At 39.0% G+C, this 19978-nt stretch overlaps 1 protein-coding gene across 3 annotated transcripts in view; it reads left to right on the forward strand.

The window, feature by feature from the left end:
* Positions 1–19978, forward strand: part of AUTS2 (activator of transcription and developmental regulator AUTS2) — a 1221721-nt gene that overhangs the window by 301700 nt on the left and 900043 nt on the right. For all 3 annotated transcript variants that reach the window (XM_017543342.1, XM_017543344.1, XM_017543343.1), the window contains exon 2: positions 8739–8951. In XM_017543342.1, the coding sequence (XP_017398831.1) occupies positions 8739–8951 (213 nt within the window). The remainder of the gene's footprint in view (positions 1–8738; positions 8952–19978) is intronic.

Here is a 19978-nt window from a genome sequence, read left to right on the forward strand (position 1 = left end):
CTGCAACCTCTGCCTCTCGGGTTCAAGCGATTCTCCTGCCTCAGCCTCCCGAGTAACTGGGATTACAGGAACCCACCACCATTCCTAGCTAATTTTTGTATTTTTAGTAGAGACAGGGAGGGTTTCATAATGTTGGCCAGGCTGGTCTTGAACTCCTGACCTCGTGATCCACCCACCTTGGCCTCCCAAAGTGCTGAGATTACAGGCATTAGACACCACACCTGGCCTTGATCTCTTTTTTTAAACCTTGTCCCTCTTATCTTCATTTAGATTCCATATGTATATCATTATGTACATTAAGTATGTTTTAATAAACTGCTTCAATTCTTTTGCCTTTAGGAACAGTAACATTTATTTATGTTTTCTTTCTTTGCTTATTGGCTAACGTGCTCATGAGAGGAGGGGATGTGGCCAAACAGTAATCAGGCTACCAGATAGAAAGATAAGAAAACTTTACAAAAGGTTAGCCTCTGAATAATAACTAGGAACTGGTGGTTAAAAGTGAAGAAAAAAAAAAGAAAATATCTTGTCATTGAAAGTGATATGAAGGCCAAGCACTGCTCCTCAGTCTAAGACATCCATGTTTACAACTGAGTTGTCTACAGTGGAAATTTCATGGCTACATTATGGCCTAAAGCCAGTCCCCCCAGACTGTCGTCATCCCTTGGTTTTAGGATGCAAAAATATGAGTTTTTTTTTTTTAATGGACACTGAATGTAATCTAGTTATTAGGAATGATTTTTATGCCAGTTGTACATGATGGCAAGGGCTTCTGTTTTTTAAAAACCAGCTTTGTTAAGGTATAATTTACATTCCAGTAAACTATACAAACAATGTACAATTTGATGAGTTTTGACATGTGTATATACCCATGAAGGTATTGCTGCACTCAAGACAGTGAACATGTTCATCACCTTAAAAGTTTCCTTATGTCCATTTATAATCCCTTCTTCCTATTTCTCCCAGGAACCCATTAGCCTGTTTGCTAATGCAATCAATTAGTTCATGTTTCCTAGGATTTTATATAAATGGAATCATACAGAATATAATCTTTTCTGTCTGATTTCTTTCACTTGGCATACTTATTTTGAGCTGTATTCATGTCACCTGTACCAGGAGGTTATCTCTTTTTATTGCTGAGTAGTAGTCCATTGAATGGTTACAACCACAGTTTGTTTATCCATTCACCTATTGATGTACATTTGGGTTGTTTGCAGTTTTAGAAGCATTGCACATCTGCTAGGAGCATTCATGTGTAGCTCTTTATGTAGACATGCACTTTAATATCTCTTAGGCAAATACCTAGGAGTAGAATGGCTAGATCATATGGTTGGTGTACTCAGAACTTTTAAAGAAACCACCAAACTGTCTACCAAAGTGGTTGTACTATTTCATATTCTTACCAGTAGTATATGTATGAGTGTCCTCTGCATCCTTGCCCATTCTTGGTAGAGTCATTCTTTTTTATTTCAGCCATGTTATGTGTATGTAGTGGTATCTCATTGTGGTTTTAAGTTCTGTTTCCCTAATGACTACTGATGTTAAGAATCTTTTTATGGATTCATTCACTTCCCAGACAGATATCTTCTTTAGCAAAGTATTTGTTTGAATATTTTGTCTATTTAAAAAATTGGGTTGTTTCCTTTTGTAGTTTTGGGAATTTTTTTTTTTTTTCCAGATGGAGTCTCAGTCTGTCGCCCAGGCTGGTGTGCAGTGGCGCAATCTCAGCTTATTGCAACCTCCACCTCCTGGGTTCAAGCGATTCTCCTGCTCAGCCTCCCGAGTAGCTGGGACTACAGGCACATACCACCACGCCTGGCTAATTTTTTGTATTTTAATATAAGAGATAGGGTTTTGCCATGTTGGCCAGTCTGGTCTTGAACTCCTCACCTCAGGCAGTCTACCCGATCTACCTGCCTCGACCTCCCAAAGTGCTGGGATTACAGGTGTGAGCCACTGCACCTGACCTGATAATTTATTATATTAATATTTTCTGTATACAAAACTTATCAGATGTACACTTTTAAAGTATTTTTTCATTCTGTGGATTGTCTATTTATGTATTTTTTTACTCTCTTGGTAACTCACATAATGGTCACTTGGTTTTCTCAACAGTGCCTTTTGAAGAGCAAAATTTTAATTATTGGCGAAGTATAATTTATCAATTTATTCTTTTATGGATTATGCCTTTGGTATCATACCTAAGAAATCTTGGCCTAACCCAAGATTACGTGAGTTTTCTCTTAGAAGTTTTATGGTTTTAGATTTTACATTTAGGTTTATAATAAAGTTTGTGTTAGTTTTTTTTCTGTTTATATTCAATTATGGATGAAAATTAATTTTGCACATGAGTAGCTATTTTATCACCATTTTTTAAAAAGACTTATTTCTCTGTTGAATAGCTTTTATCTGAAAATCAGTTGTTGATTTATGTGTGGGTCTCTTTCTGGACTATTCTGTTCCTTTGATTTGTTTTTCTATCTTTATGCCAATACAGAGATGCAGTTTTAATATGGTGTGAAAGATGGCAGTACAGAGCACCTAATTTGCTCCTCCTCTAACCTACTTTACTATAATAGTTCATTGATTTGCCTGTTTACCTGTATAAGCAGCCTGAGTTTAGGAATTCTTTCTCAGATATTTCCAACAGATGGCAACATGTATGCACATAGTAGGTATTTTGATATTTGTTTTTAGAAAATGTGAACCTTAGGGATTAATGTTTGAATGCCATCCTGGGTGCTTTGTAAATTCCTACACATAGTAGTCTTCTCTACTTTCTAAAAGTTTTGGCTCTGAAAATCTGTTCATAAAGTCCATTTGCTTAAAAGCCCAAAGTAGGAGACTGGTGTGAACATATCTATGTAGAGTTTGTAGTTTTCTAATTTTTCATTTCTTATCACTGGAGACTCATTATTGGTAGAATCAGTGTTTGTAAAACCATTCAAAAACAAGTACAAATGGTATACAATAAACCATTTCGACTTGACAGATCGAAATGACAGCACACACTCATTATGTAATTTGATGGGGACAGGCAAAGCACTTTTTTCTTTTTTTTCTGACTTCTTTGTTATTTTCTTTAAGGTCCTAAGATCAGATAACTAACAAAAGAGGTTCTGTTTAAATTGCAAGCCCCTCTCACACATATACACACATACGGGCACATGCAGACACATATACCACAAATGCTTTGTAAGTGATGGACTACCCTCAGGTTAGTTTGCTTGGAAAAATCAGATGCAGACTTTCTATAACCCACTTCATGCAAGGCAGAAAAATTGTGCCTCATTTTCTATTGTCTCTGGCTTCATCTGTAATCAGCAAATGGAGCCCTGCAGCCTACATAGTGTTTCATCTGCAATTTGTTACTCTCCCTTAGTTTGCACAACACTGAACCATCTCATTTTGAAATTCAAGAGTGGCGAGGAGGCCTTTGGTGGAAGATTGTAATTTGGGAGAAGGGAAAGTCAAGAGCAAGATCGGCTATTTTGAAGAAGGCTGGGTGTTGAAGGAAATTGCCTTTGTCAGTCTCTGAACCTCTCTACTTATGTGCTGCTGTGACCCTGCCCTCCATTGCCACTGACCTAAAAATCACATAATTTCAACTATTCTCAAAACCTATTCACATCTGCTGTGTGCATGACTTGTACACTTACCCCCTCTATTTCCAGCCAATATGTCTAAATCTTTTTGCCTCTCGGCCAGCCTCCTGTTGGTGGCTTCCTGGCTTTTCTGCTTTCTTTCCTGCTTCTTCTGTGATTGTCAAATGAATGCCTTAAAGCATTTTTTTCCAGATTTCTTTCTTATCCTTCTGCCCTCCTGCCTTTCTCTCCTAGTGCTTGTGTAGGGGAGGCAGTTTTTTATCTTTACCCTGTTAGGGTCTCTGACTGAGCCTGAGTATTAAATTGATGTAAGTAGTTAAACAGAAGAAAAGCATATGGATTTTTACATGCATAAGGGAGCCCCCATAGGAAAATGAAGATCCAAAGAAGTGGCAAATCTTAAATGCTTATTTAGTAGGTTGAACAGAGGGGCAGTTGTGGAAATGTAACTAAAACAAGTGGTAAGGCTAAAGAAAGATAAGAGTTAATTTGATAAGATCTGTTGGTACAGATTTTTCTGTCTGGACACCCTATCTCTGGAAACGGGAAAATTTCTTCTTTCCTACTATAGGGAGATCATCTTTCACATGGGAGTTTTCTCTCATGTCAGGTCTTTCTTGTCAGGATGTTTCTTTTCTTCTGTTGCTTTTGTATATGTTGTTTTTCAAGTGCCTTTAGCTTAAAATAATCCTTAGGCCTAAGTAGCATGTTTCGGGGTGGCATATTCAGCCACTCTTCTCCATTCATTTGCTAATGCTTTCTTTGCAGAATATGGGGTACAGTCGTCTTATTTTCAAAAAATTCTGCAGGTAGTACTGATGGACAGTTTCTCTTGTGACCCACTAGCCTAGATCCTGGTAGATGAATGAATCAGCAGACCTTTGAAAATTGACATTCATTGATCCCCAAAAGTTATTTTATATACCAGATAATTTTCCTCCCCATATTATAGCAATACTAGAGATTGCCCAGTTTTCTTTGAGGAAATTCTTAAATTAGTGCTACTGGTTGGTTGGTGGTAAAGGAAAGTATTGATGGGTAGATATATATATACACACACTTACACATGCATGTAGCCATGTACACCACTCTTGTGAATGTTGATAAGATGATTAGTTTATGATTAATCTTTATTTTTGATTCTTAATGCTTATAATGGATAATCATTTTCATTTTCCCCCAAGGCAGTCAATGAAAAAAAATCAAATGATTATTTTATTTTATACATAGTAAGCAGTCAGTACATATTTATAAAGGGAATGAACAAACAGTGGTCTGGTTTATTCAGGATTTGTACCAAAATGTCTGTATAGTAATTTACAAATAAAGATCTATCTTTGAAAAAAATAAAGATAATCTCTAGTCATTAAAAATATAAACCTCTTACATAATAATAAATTTTTATAGACTCATCATTTCCTCTTACCTCTTCAGCCACCACCTCTAGACATACTTTGATTCTCTCTCTCTTCTTCCCTCCCCCAGAATGGAAAATCTCAATATTAATTGGAGCTAAGATGATTGTACTACTGCTGCTAATACTTCAGCAGATCTCTTACAAGCTAATGTCACGGCATGGGGTCCATTTGCTCTGTGTAGCTATTCTGCAGTGCAGTGAGAATTCCTTGATTAATATGCTACATGAAAATAAAATGGATTTGGAAAAAATTATAACATACTCTCATAAATATTAATTCACATTTGTATGGAATTGCACATAATTTTCAATATACTTTGGAAGCACCTTCAGTATGAAGGATTTGGTCTCCAAAGATAAAGCCATGATTTTTTTTAAAAGCATAGTGTATACATTATTATGTATCATTTGTTTATTAATCTGATACTCTACATGCATATGATGCAGAGCAGTAGGTGGGTTGTGTGACAAAGGAGTTTTTTACCCTGTGGGGAGTTTTTATATTACACTTAGAAGTGGTGCAATTTACTCACATTATATAGAAGCAGCTCATGATGGAATTCACCTGGCTCCTTCTGCTAGTGTTGCCATTATTCCTGAGTGTCTTTTTATGGCAGCTATTTTGGTTAAATGTGAGACTAAACAGAGAACATTTTTGAGCTGAGAACATTTTTAGCTGATGCTTGGCATAGCTAACTGAGGTTGGGGACACTGGACACAGGAATTCAATTCAGCAGCCATTCATTGAACATTTACTATGTGTTAGGCATAGCATGCAAGGTCTAGGGTGTGAAATTAGTGGCCATGTGTGCTTGCTTTGATCCCTACTTGTCCCCTAAAACACTTTTCACCACATTCTCATTGCCTCAGGAGAGCTACCTTTCTGATGGTAGAGGGTTAATCATCTGTAGTGGTAGCAGCCAGAAGCTAGACCAGAAGCCACTTACTTGCCTTGAAGAGTGTTATCTTTGATATCTTCTTGCTCTAAGGATAAGGCCTTTCCCCTTTTCTGGGATTTCTTGCTGTTTGCTGTGATCCTTTGTGTATAGCAGCACTGTGTGCTAGATTCCTTGATTTCCTTCTTCTATCACCTTTTCTAGCTTACTGCACTGTATATTACAGACAGCTTAGGCTATTTAAAGATCAGTATTGTGCTTTATAGGTTTGGATGTTTTAACTAGTTGACTCCTTGATTTATGTATTTATTGACCAATATATTGACCACCTACTATTCACCTGGCTTATGTGAAGCACTTATGTGAAGCACTGGGGTTACTGATATGAACTACTTAGTCCCTGCCCTCTTTCACATTCTTTCAAGAGATTATGTACCCAGCTGCCTCAAGGCCTTTGCACAAGCTGTTCTCTCCGTTCAGCGTTTCAGATCTAGGTCATATGGCAGTCATTTTCTCAGTTCTAACCCTCTACTTGGGACTAGATCATTTCCCTTAGTGTTAGCACCCTCAGCCTATCCTATAGCACTGTTAGCTCAGTTTGTAATAATATGTTTTTGTGATTTGATTAGTATTTGTCCTGTAAATTCTAGGCTCTATGAGGGTGGTGACGTTTCCTCCCACTGTCCTAAATATAGGTCAGTGCCGTTTTTACTTGGCATATACTGGGCAAAGGAAACATATTTGTTGGATGAGTGAAGGCCTGAGAACAGAGTGCTTTGCATTATAAGAAGGGTCTCCCTGAATGGGCAACACTGTTAAGAGTTGTTGAACTAGAAAAGGGAAGAGTGTGTAAGGGAGGTCTTTTGAGGCCAAGGCAAATCAGTATAAAGGCCTGCCTTAGTTTGTCCAGGCTGCTGTAGCAAAATGTAATGAACTGGGTAGCTTATGAACAAAAGCATTTATTTCTCACAGTTCTGGAGGCTGGGAAGTCTAAGGTTAAGGCACCAACAGATTCTGTGTCTGGTGAGAGCTTGTTCCTTATGGATGGTGCCTGTTCTCACATGTTGGAGGGACAAACACACTCCCTTGGCCCCTTTATAAGGGCACTAACCCCCTTTAAAACGCTCATGATCCAATCAACTCCCAAAGGCCCCCATCTCCTAAATGGGGATTAGGAAGGATTTCAACATACAAATTTTGGGGAAAGCTGGGTGTGGTGGCTCATGCCTGTAATCCCAGCACTTTGGGAGGCCAAGGCAGTGGATCATCTGAGGTCAGGAGATCGAGACCAGCCTAACCAACATGGTGAAAGCCTACCTCTACTAAAAATACAAAAAAAAATTAGCTGGGTGTGGTGGTGGGCATCTATATATATTTGACCAAGTTCTGAAAGGCTGAACAGAGAAAACAGCTAATGCAAAGGCCAGCTACTCAGGAGGCTGATGGAGGAGAATTGCTTGAACCCGGGAGGCAGAGGTTGTAGTGAGCTGAGGTCATGCCATTGTACTCCAGCCTGCACAACGAGAGTGAAACTCTGTCTCAAAAACTTATAATTTGGGAAGACAGAAACATTCAGATCATAAAAGCCCCAAAACCTCAAACTAATAGGCCTGGCTGATTTAGGGAGAGACGTCAGGGAGCACCATGCATGTAAAGTTGGGAGTGCTGGGATACTGGGAAGCAGTTACCTTGAGAAAAGTGGATGTGGAAGGGAGGAAAGAGAGTGGTATTTTGAGGAGAAGTGAGTAAAAGGAAATTTTTATTTTGGTTTTATTTTTAAATGTACATTTAGATAGTAAAAAATAATTTAATTGTTCATTTAAAAATAACTGAAAGAATATAATTGGATTGTTTGCAATACAAAGGATACATGTTTGAGGTAATGGATACCCCATTTACCCTGATATGATTATTACGCATTGCTTGCTTGTATCAAAACATCTCATGTAAGCCATAACTGTATAGGCGTACTATGTACCCTAGAAATTAAAAATTTTTTAAAAAGTACATTTAGAACTGCAGAAACTGAGGAACTGTAGTGAGGCTTCATGAAGGAGGACCGTCTCTGTTAAGAGGATTAGATCCCCTAGTTTTTATATAACGGAGTGCCAAAAACATTTTCATTTTATTGCTTAGTGTGGGCATCATTTCTCACATATCAGAGGACGTTTGCGTGTATGTGGTTTGTTTGATGTTCTGAGAGCCCATTTTGCACATGGTCTCAGAGTTGCAGCGACTTACTCCACGTCTCCTAATGAATAATGTCAGTGCCTGGACACTAAAAGCCAAGGTCTTTTGCAGCCTTGGTGTGTACTGAGCTTCCTGTAGGCACAGAACTCTCTATCAGGTCATGTGGCCTGAAATGCTCACCTGTAGTTTCTACAGATGCAGTTCCCCAGTCAAGGACATTGATTTCTCATTTCCTACCCACCTCTGCATCCCCAGCCACACACAAGAATAAATAAAAACTTGCTGTTGATCTTGGTGATAATATTGTTGTTACATTTTGAAAAGAAAATGGAAATAAAGGATGCTTAGAGGAACATGTGGTAAAAATATAATGCATTGAGGAAACATTTTAATCATATGAATATATATATATTTATATATATATAAATATATATATATATATTTGTGATGGCATTAAGGATTCAGGAAAATTGAGAGCCATGTTTCTTAGTTTTAGGTCTTCTCATATCCCACTTTCCTATCCCCCTCCCACTTTGCAGTAATACTCTTTAATATTTAGCCTATATTTGGGGCGTGACCCTAGATACCTTTGTAACCACCACTTCCCTTTTCCTGTCTTCTTTTCTACAGAAAGATGTAGCACTTAAGCCTCAGGAACGTGTGGAGAAACGCCAGACGCCCCTGACCAAGAAGAAACGAGAAGCACTTACCAATGGCTTGTCCTTTCATTCAAAGAAGAGCAGACTCAGCCACCCACACCACTACAGCTCAGATCGAGAAAATGACCGCAATCTCTGCCAACACCTCGGGAAGAGAAAGAAAATGCCGAAGGCACTCAGACAGGTGAGGAAGCTTGGGTTCGCTCTTTCCTGTGGTTGCAAAATCTATTCCTTAGGTGCTTCCTCCTCTGTGGTTCTTCCTAACAGGTGGAGAAGATGTCCTTGATGGGATGCTGAAGTGGTTGTCACACAAAGCTGTGTGTGTACTTTTAAAAGAATCTGAAACCCAATCTCAGTGCTTTTTATGAGGATTCGAAACTTCAGCATGGTGCCCTTTCAGTCAGATGTGTTCTATTTAACAAAGCTTGATGCTAGTGTTACTGGTATTGAGGGCAGACTGGTCTTAATAGTTGTCAAGATGGACTGGCTTGTAGGCGAGAGATCTTTGCAATTAGGACAAATGGAACAGGTGGATTTTGTCACATACATTGTGCATCTCATGCTTCTGAGGTGCTAAAATGATTTCCGGAGTGTGAGAAGTGCCTTGCATAAGATTTATATTTTCCAGGGAAGCTCAGATATTGTGGCATCTGGGAGAGCAATGGCAAAGAAATGAATCTGCCTTTTGGTGTCTTAGTTGTTCTCTATAGGTATGATTCAAGACTATCTTTGTGATCTGTTGGTTGTATAAACGTCTGATAGTGAGGCTTACTGGCCTGTTAATAATTAGGTTTCAATCATCCACAAGAAAGTATAGCTCTTGGCACTTGGGGAGCCTTTCTGCCTGTGGAAATCCCCACAGGAGATGGATTAATAATGAGATACGAAGTTGTTTATAGCAATTTTTCTGCACAAATCCAGAGGCTTTAGTGCCTGTGTCCTGGGTGTGTTTTATTTATTTTTGGCAGGACCATTGGGTAGGACTGACTATCACCAAAGAAAGCAGAGTGTAAGGTAGTGTGGTTTACAGAGCAGGTGCTGCTAATTAGAAGTGGAACAGGTAATTTTTGGTTTGCAGATGTTTCTCTGCAGAGACAGGGAGATTTGGGATCAAATAAGACAGTGGTTCCCAAACCTCACAGATCTTTAGAATCATACAGTGAGTGCCACTAAACCCAAATTTCTGGTCACTCTTTAGGACCTGATGAAATTTGCAGTTTTAGGAAACTTCCTATTTGAACACAGTCAGCCTGGCTGGAAGTCACTCTTAAAAACAATCAAGAGTGTATTTGGGTGATGGTGTTAAGTTAAAAGATTGGAAAGATTGAAAGTCTCAGTCAGATGCAGTGGACAGTTTGGTGTCAGGATTCTGCCTCATACGTAGTGAAGAATATAACCCTGTAAAACATCTGGGGTGATGGGTTTCAGATGGACCCAGAAGGCTTCCAAGGTAATGCCCCAAATCTGACAACCAGCTCAGTGTTTCTAAAGCTACACTTGTGTCCTGAAATGCCAGACTGGAGTTATAATAGTAATTATTAATGTTTACCTAATGCATTCCATGCTACATTCAGTGAGGGCATTTTTATAGTATAACCTGTAATTTGTACAACAACACTGCCTAGTAGGTAATATCATGGTTACTTAACAACTAGGGCTCAAAGAGATAAAGTGACCTGTCTGAGGCCTTGGAAATGAGGGAAAGAGCCAAGGTTTAGACCCACATCTCTCTGGTTCCATGGCTTGCTCTGTTTTCCATATTTACATGAAGTTTCATTTACTTTTTTCTTGATAGGGAGCTGGGGACAGGGAGGAAAGGCTAGGTTCTATGAAAGGTGATGTTCCTGTGGTATTTGTGACTCCTAACTCATGCTCCTCTGTGTGAGATACCTGAGAAAAGTAATTAATCTCAAGTGTGGAGAGATTGCAATGTAACCACACCCACTACCTTATGCCTTCCCTCCCACCAGGGTAAGAAGGAAGGCTTCTTACTGAGTTAACACCAAGCTGTGGATCCTCATCCTTGAACCTCTTTCTTCTAGACATGATCTGACTTTTCTATTATGTGTCCTTGAAATTATTCTTTCTAATTCTTTCTGCTCTTTAAGACTTTCAAGGTCCTCTGGCGACAGAGTTTTATGATTGAAAAAGAAGGCTAGGGCTTATGCATCATAAATTTGAGTAGCTTTTGGATTTCATGGCCAACTTTCTGGTACTAATGGTATTTGAAATCAAAACTATCTTTGTTTTAGTTAACATATTTGAAAAGCAAGTATTTTGACTTTTAATGAGTCATGGAGAAGGAAAGCATGAATTGTATCTTTGGCCCTATGTAAAACTTCCAAAAACAAGGAGTATTTTATCTTAAGCGTTGATGCCAAAATATACTATCCAATCAAATGTTATATTTCTATTAAGAAGGAATGCAGTGGTGGGGCGTGGTGGCTCACACCTGTAATTCCAGCACTTTGAGAGGCAGGTGGGCAGATCATGAGGTCAAGAGATTGAGAACATCCTGGCCACCACAGTGAAACCCCGTCTCTACTAACAAATACAAAAATTACTTGGGTGTGGTGGCGCGCACGCCTGTAGTCCCAGCTACTTGGGAGGCTGATGCAGGAGCATTGCTTGAACTCTGGAGGCGGGGGTTGCAGTGAGCTAAGCTCACACCACTGCACTCCAACCTGGCGACGGAGCAAGACTGTCTCAAAAGAAAAAGAAAAAAGGTATGTAGAAGATGATAATGGAAATAAGGCCATAAAATTTTCATTTTTAATATTCTTAGAATCACTTGTGCTGTTATGAAATCCCAAACAAGTCACTGTCTGTTAACTGCTTATCTGGAAAATGAAGGATTTGGACCTGAATGTTTCTTAGGCTCCTCCCTCTGGTTTCCATAGTTCTTTAAATTTATGAATAACACAAATACAGTGTTGTAGAGGTCTGTAACAGAGTCTGTAGGTCTGAAGGGAATGCTGTTTTGGAGTCAGTGTGTAACTTACAGGCTCTGTGAAGACATTTATTTATTTTTAATGTTTTTTTTTTTTCCTTAAAAATTTTGTTTTCATGTGATATGAAGACATTTAAAGGAAAGGGGTTAGATGGATTTGTCATAGGGGGAGTGGTGTGGTCCATTGTGTATCAGCCCCGACAAGTACCTTCTGTTATGTGATCATTGGTAAAAGGTGACACATGAGTGTTTAATGACCACAGGAGATGTTCAAAAACCTTGTCTGAAGAATAGTTGAGATTGCCTTCCTATCATCCTAGATGCCTGTAACTATCACAATTACTTTATCTCTGCCTTTGCCTCTTATCAGGTAAGGAAACTGAATCGACCATCTCAGCTGGGAGGGGACCTTGAGATGAAAGTGAGCTTTGAGGAGCATTTCTAGATTAATGGATTGTCATTTAGTGCTTCTTATTGAGAACTACAGATGAAATAGGGAAGAGGTGAGAACTTTAGTCTTTATTTCTGGCTTGGTGAGACTGAATTAAGTTTGCATCTTATTAGGAAATGGTACTTCCTGAGCAGACAACTTAATGCACAGCTTTCCTGTAATTATGGGAAGATGTTACTCTTTAGTAGAGAGGAAATAATAGTTCTTTTTTTGTTTTTTTTTTTTTTTTTTTTTTTTTTGAGAATCCATTGAAGGCAACTAATCTTTTTACTCTGAGAGTGTAATTATAATACTTGTATAGGAAAGATGTATCGCTCCAAAACCAAACTGCTTATTCCTTCTTTGCCTGGTTATAAAACTCAAATTCTTGTGATATTTTTCCATACTGCCGAAAGAAAGCTTTTAAACTGACGCTTATTTGTTGGATTATGTTTTTAAGTATAAATACATACTGACTTAAAAGATGCTGAGGTGGCATCTGTCTTGCAAAACGGTTGCACTTTTAGATGTGACAAATTTGAATACTCTTCTTCTCAAAGGGTTAAAATGATAATGAAGAAAATAATAAGTTACCCTTTATACAAAATAGCACGTTTTTCTGACCTCTGTAAATGATTTGTTCATGATGTAAGCACTTAGACATGATATACAGTTTTATCATTTATTTATAAGGACGTGGCACATTTTTTCTTTCTCAATGGAAATTTAGGGGTGGGAAAAGCAAAAGAGCTTGTATAGGTCCTCTCCTTAAGGAGCTTTATTCTCTAACTGGGAGACTAAGTCTCAATGAAACCACTGAGGAGCACAAGGAAGTCACATGTTGTTAAACCTATAAGCCAAATTATAACTTCCTGAGAAGCACTTTGGGAAATCTTAGCCCTTCTTAGGGCATTGAGTTTAGTTTTCTTTCAGTATATCTAACTTCTAGACCATAGGGAATGCTTTAAAAATTTAGGACTTTGTAGTTTAAAACACACAGAGAGAGCAAAAGGGCTTTAAAAATAGAGTAGCAATGATGAAAAGTTGATGAGCATTCAGAGAACTCTCAGATTTGGCTCTGACTGGATTTCTGAATCTCCATTTAGTCCATTAGTCTATCCTTTCTCTGTAGTATGAACTGAGCCAGAGGAAATAGGCTTAAGTGAGCTAAAAGGCATTTTTAGGTTATATGAACTGTTCTAACAGACACCAAGATGAATCATCAAAGTAAATCATGTGGTCTCCCTCCTTAACTGAATTTTAGGTACCGAAAGGTCATCATCTTAGGGCAGAATTTCCTGGAGAAAGAGACCACCTGTTGAGATTGCTTTAGTCACAGGAGAACATCATTTTAGAGGAAACTGGAGGAATTTGTGAATATTTCAGGAGCCTACTGGTAGACTTTAACCTTGCTAGGAATGATGGCTTATGTGGGAATGACTTATATGGTTTAAAAATCTTTATACAGGTTAATCTGGGTAGGTATTTCTTGTCAGGAATAAAAATTTGTTCTTCTCTCTTGGAAAATCTAGTATAGTAGGAGATTTATATTTGACATTGTAAACTGTGGACGCCAAAAGTGTCTACTGCTTTCTAGGGAGAAGGGAGGTCCATCCCAGTGCCAGATATTTAAAATTAGAGTGATTACTAGAACTCTGCATGGTGGTTGCATCTGCTTCGTGTATTGACCTTGCATGTTGGCCTTCCTTAGAGTAAATGATTGTGGTGGTTTAGTTTTTGTGGCCCAGGGGACTGAGCCATCTGATGTTTCCATCTGTCCTGATGGAGCAGTCTATCCCAGCCCATGCTCTTTACTGTTGAGAGTGGTTGCCACTAGAGGCTGGTCCCTGATTTCAGCACGACTTAGACTTACTCTTAATGTCTGAGGAGCTTTCTGTCAAATTTGTTACTAGTAGAAATTAACTTGCAAAGGAGGATTTATAATGGAAAATTTTGATTAAACAGATCCAGTTCAAGTCTCATTTCTGAAGACCTACTAATTAGTTTTGGATGGAAATCTAGGCCAGAAATCACACAGGTATTTATCCAGCTTAACTCTAGAGCCTACAGGTTTCTGGAAATCAGAGCATTTGAGACACTAATGTAATTTGGGATTTTACTTTCATAATGAAAAGACATGAACTTTGCTATATGCTCTTTTATACATACTTTTTTTTATAATGGTTAGATGTATGATGGTACTTTGAACTAGTATTTTTTTTTGAGACGGAGTTTCGCTCTTATTACCCAGGCTGGAGTACAATGGTGCAATCTTGGCTCACCGCAACCTCCGCCTCCTGGGTTCAAGCAATTCTTCTGCCTCAGCCTCCTGAGTAGCTGGGACTACAGGCGTGCGCCACCACGCCCAGCTAATTTCTGTATTTTTAGTAGAGACGGGGTTTCACCATGTGGACCAGGATGGTCTCAATCTCTTGGCCTCGTGATCTACCCACCTCGGCCTCCCAAAGTGCTGGGATTATAGGTGTGAACCACCGCGCCCGGCCTGAACTAGTATTAAGAAATGTCAGTTAAACCATTTTTACCTCATACTTCAAAATTTCAAGTTTAACCTGTTAGTTGGGATTTTATTTGCTTTCAGAAAATTGTATAGTTATATGAAGATTACAAGTTAAGGTATCAGATAAAATTCTTTATATTTTTTCCTTTTTATGAGCTTAAGTTGCATACTACTTTTTCCCCCTTGCCTAAAGTAGAGCAATAAGAAAAATCATAAGGAAAGATGAGGGGAATAAAAGAATGGTTTATGATCTCTCTTGGAATCTTGATTGACTTGAATAAGAATAAGATGCTATTAATTTTAACATAAGGTTATTGAGGAACCTCAATCTAGGCTTGTCTCTGTTCAGGAATTATTTGTGTATTATACTGGAAGTATTGGTTTATAACTGGGATTGGTAATCCTGGCATTAATATAATAATGAGTTATATGAAAGGTGTTTTGCTTTTGTTTTTGTTGCATCTTGAGCATTTGGAAACAGGTTTATTTTTTGCATTTTGGAGTTTTTCATTTTGTGTCTTCTGACTCTATACTTAGTTACTGTGAGCCCTGAATGTTGGGAATAGTGAGCATAAACACCACTTAACTTTAGTGAGATACATTTTTGGAATGTTGTGGTTAGTAATAATTTTATCCTAAATGACATTTGTAATTTTAAATGAAAACTTAGTAAAAATTGACTATAAAAAGGGCATAGCACAAGTAGTAGGCTTCTCTGGAGAGCCAGTGCCAATAGATGGATAAGGGGATTTATTAGGTGAATTTGTTCACATAATTATGGATGCTGAGAAGTCCCATAACAGGACCTGTGCAGGCTGGAGACCCTGGGATTCCCAGTATGGCCCAGACCAATTCTGAAGGCTTGAAACTGAGGTAGTCCTTGAGTCCAAAGCCTAGAGAGCCTAGAGTTTTGATGACCAAGGGCAGGAAAATATATCCCAGCTCCAGGAGAGAGAGAGACCATTTGGCCTTTCCTCTGTTTTTGTTTTATCTGGATCCCCAGCTGATTGCATGGTTCCTGCCCACATGGAGGGCAGATCCTCCCCCACTTATTTCACTCAGACTCACATGCCAATCTCCTCTGGAAACACCCTAAGAGACACACCCAAAGGTAATGCTTTACCAGTTCTCTAGGTGTTCTTTAATCTAGTCAAGTTGACACCTGAAATTAACCAAAAGTGCATTAGCTACCACCTCATAAAATAAAACCTGCAGAGAGAAAATAAGCCAAATGGGAAAAGGAACTGCAATGAAAAGAATGGACGGTAATTTAGCTGGGGTGATCCTGATGCCTATAGGAATTGTTCCATAAAACTGTGACCTTTTATGTTTCCCAAAGTAAGAAAATTTTATTTGTGTATGTGTGCATACAGAACTTTATTAAGGGCCATTTAAATCCCATATATAGTTAGAGGAGTTAAGACAGATAAAGCGATAAGAGTGATTCTCAACTCTGGCTCCCTTAAATTCCTACAATGTCAGTGATTGAAGAGAGAGGGAACACATCTTTCCTTCAATAAGGTCTAGCCAGTGCACTTTTGGTAGTTGATGAGGGTAGGACAGAGCTCCCTTTCTTTATTTAAAACTGCATTTTTGTGCTTATTAAATTTTACATTTTTCCCTCTTGTGATGATATAAAGTTATCTGCGTGTGGCCAGATCTCAGCTACAGAAAATGAAATAAGTCTCTATGCGTTCTGTGTTCTAATCTGTTCACAGCAGTCCCATCTCCACACAAGTCTGTACATGACAGGTAATGAGTGGGAAGTGGGAGGAGATGGGTGGCTGTGTGGTTTGCCGTGGTGGTGGTGGGGAGCTGAGCAGATGGTTGTGATAGCCACATGCTGCGTGATTCCCGTGGGAGTTGATGGTGGTGACAGGCGACTCACAATGTGCTATTTACAGTTTGGGTTTGCAGTCTTTCGGTGACATCTGAATGCTCTTTAGCAACTGCTTTCATTACTGCCTTTCGAGGAGCTGTTAATTGAAAATGAAATTGTGGGTGGGCTTTAAGACAGGCAGGCGCAGGCAATTCTGTGTGGTAAATGTTACTTGAGAACTGTTGGACGTCTTCGTGTGCAATTTGTCATTTGTTTTCTAAGACTGTAAAAGCCAAAGTTTCATTTGAAGATTCAGTTATATATACACATAGGCAGAGCTGAATGTCACACCTTGCCCAAAGGGTCAGATGTACAGTTATTGGGCCAGGTGCTGTGGTTCACACCTGTAATCCAAACACTTTGTGAGGCTAAGGTAGGAGGATTGGCTGAGCACGGAAATTCAAGACCTGCCTGGGCAACATGGTGAGTCCTGTCTCTAGAGAAGTAAAAAAATTAGCCGGGTGTGGTGATCCATGCCTGTGGTTCCAGTGTCTTGGGATGCTAAAGTGGGAGGATTGCGAGGGCCCAGGAAGTGAAAGCTGCAGTGATCCATGATCACTCCACTGCACTCCAGCCTAGGCAACAGAGCAGTGAGACCCTGTCTCAAAGAAAAAAAAAAATCACAAAACACTTATTTTTCTGGAAACCAACCTGGGGGAATGCTTGGCAACCCCAGCTGCCTGCTCATGGTTTGTCTTTGTGTGGTTCTCGAAATGTATACAACTGTGTGCGGTTCTTAAGTTAAATCTGCTGACATCTTGTAGTGTTCTCTGTGTTTATCACAGGACTTTATTCTCCTTTCTCCCTTTCTTCATATAGTTACTATGCAGGAGTAAATGGTTATTTGATCTCTTGAACTTTGGGTTATGGTTTTCTCTCAGTATCCAAGGCAGATTTCTTCTAGGACCTCCCCCACCCCGCCATCCCAGCCACGGATACTAAAAGCTGTGGATGAACAAGCTCCTTCTATAAAATGTTATAGTATTTTCATGTAACCAACACACATCTTTTACAAACTTTAAATCATCTTTATTTATAATACCTACCAAAATATAAAAGCTATGTAATTAGTTATTATGTTTCATTGTTTATGCAGTACTTACAAGAAAAAAAGCCTGTGCATGTTCAGTATATAAGCGACCATTGTAGGCCTAACCACATTTTTGATCTGCCATTGGTTGATTCCACAGAGGCAGAATCCATGGATACAGAGGGCTAACTGTATTATATTCAAGTTCTTGCATATAACTTTGCTGCTGCTGCTTTTTTTTTTTTTTTTTTAGACAGAGTCTTCCTCTGTCACCAGGCTGGAGTGCAGTGGCACGGTCTCTCCACCTCCTGGGTTCAAGCGGTTCTTCCACTTTAGCCTCCAGAGTAGCTGGGACCACAGGTGTTTGCTACCACACCCGGCTAATTTTTGTATTTTTAGTAGAGATGGGGTTTCACCATGCTGGCCAGGATGGTCTCTATCTCTTGACCTCGTGGTCCGCCCACCTCAGCCACCTCAAGTGCTGGGATTACGTGCATGAGCCACCGGGCCCAGCCATAACTTTGCTTCTTGTAAACCATTTCCTATAATACAACTCTGTTGAAGGCAGTTGGCGCCTGTAGGTAAACAAGAAAAGAAGAAAGAGAGAGGGTGGGTTTTATTGGTCTTTGACAATGGTTGTTGATCTTGATTGCCTTATGGCTGCCCCCAGCTGCAGGATTGTGATATGTTTCTCATCTTCAGAGTTGTTTGCTAAAGCATTAGTAGCATTACTGAAATGGTAGCTTTTGTAAATGTTTATATGTTGAATTGTTTTATTGCCCATAGCTTTGCACAGAAATCTTAGCTGAACAAGGAATGACCTCCCTCTTGGAAGTGTTGTTAACTCTCTTTTTAATTAAATATGAATATAGTTACAATATTGTGGCTTTTTTTTGCTTTTCCTTGAATATTTCAGGGAATACTATCTGGGACAAAGCCATGCTGAATTATACTGTTTGTTTGATTACTATTGCTCTTTGCCCTTAGAGAGCCCCTGAGGCTTGGGCTGAGGGGACCTCGATGACACACCCTTTGCCATACTTAACTCTCAGTCCCATTAGACTTGCTTTGCCACAGGAACCCAACTGCTTTAATGCATTTGAGCTGCTGCCGGGTCCTAATGATGTTTAAAAGAACCTGTCTTGGTATTCTAAAATGAACTCTGGAGCATTGCCTATTGATGTAAGTATTGATTTTATATAAGGCAGTTACAACAAAGTTCTTACACCGGCTCTGGGGCTTTTTATACCTCGGGATGTGCATCCTCACACTAGTGCTCACAAAGACACACACAGGAGCAGAAACCAAAATAGCTCACAAATGTGGGCAAGTCCTGTGGGGGCCCACCTGATATCTCTAAAGAGGCCTGATGAGCTGTGCCATGTGGCCTTCTGGAACACTGTACCTGCATTCATTGATCACAGCTCTGCAGAAGCTGTCACTTCTCCTGTGTACCTGCCTGCAGTGACGCTGATGTAGCAGGTCATTCTGTAATCACTGTTTGCACCTGGGTTTACTCAGGAAGTGCTTGTGTCATACATCTTGAAATCATGTAGTGCAAACCTAGACAGGTACTAATTGCTGGTAATGGTTCTGAGAGGGTGAGATTGGCTAAAATTAGATGGAGAAGCAATTAGCTACATTTTCTGAGTAGGAAACATACAGAATGTTTCTCAAAGGGTGATCTTTGGACCTCTATATTACAGCAACTGTGAATCTTTTGTTAAAATGCAGATTCCCAGGTAATCACCGTGGCATAGTCCCTTGGGTGGGAGTCAGGGTGTGGCAACAAGGAACTGGAGTTCCTTAGGTGACTCCAGTACAAGTGCTGCAAGAGCCATATTTTAAAATAAATAGAACTGTACTTATGTTTTATTTTCATTTAAAATTGCAATATTGTTAACAAAACAAGAATAATCTTAAAATTGTGAGAATACATCTTGTGGAAATTAATTTTAGCAATAATTGGATTATATTTTTGTTCTGTACATTTACTAATTGAGTTCTATTCCAAAATGTATTGGCAAGAAAGAAGTGTTTCTACCAGATGATATAGGTATTATATTACAAAAATGTGTTTTCAAAATAGCTTCTTTTTTGTAGTTGTTTACTAGAATGGACCTGATAGAATAATTGTATTCTAGTATTCTCTCCTTAGGCCCACTGGTTCCCTCAAATAATAGCTGTTTATAAAGATACTAACCGGAGTTTTTTATTTTTCATTTTTTTTAGGTTCTAATTTATTCCCTTCTGTTGACAATGATGATGGGCTCTTAAGGTTTATACATTTTTTGAACCCTTCAAATTACAAAAATTTGTGATATTTGGTATGGGGGGTCAGGTGTGAAAGAAATCTGAAAATATTGCCCATATCAGTGGAGACTAAAGGCCATTTTGTATTTTC

Source organism: Cebus imitator, unplaced genomic scaffold (assembly GCF_001604975.1).
Source record: "Cebus imitator isolate Cc_AM_T3 unplaced genomic scaffold, Cebus_imitator-1.0 Scaffold153, whole genome shotgun sequence".
Lineage (NCBI taxonomy): Eukaryota > Metazoa > Chordata > Mammalia > Primates > Cebidae > Cebus > Cebus imitator.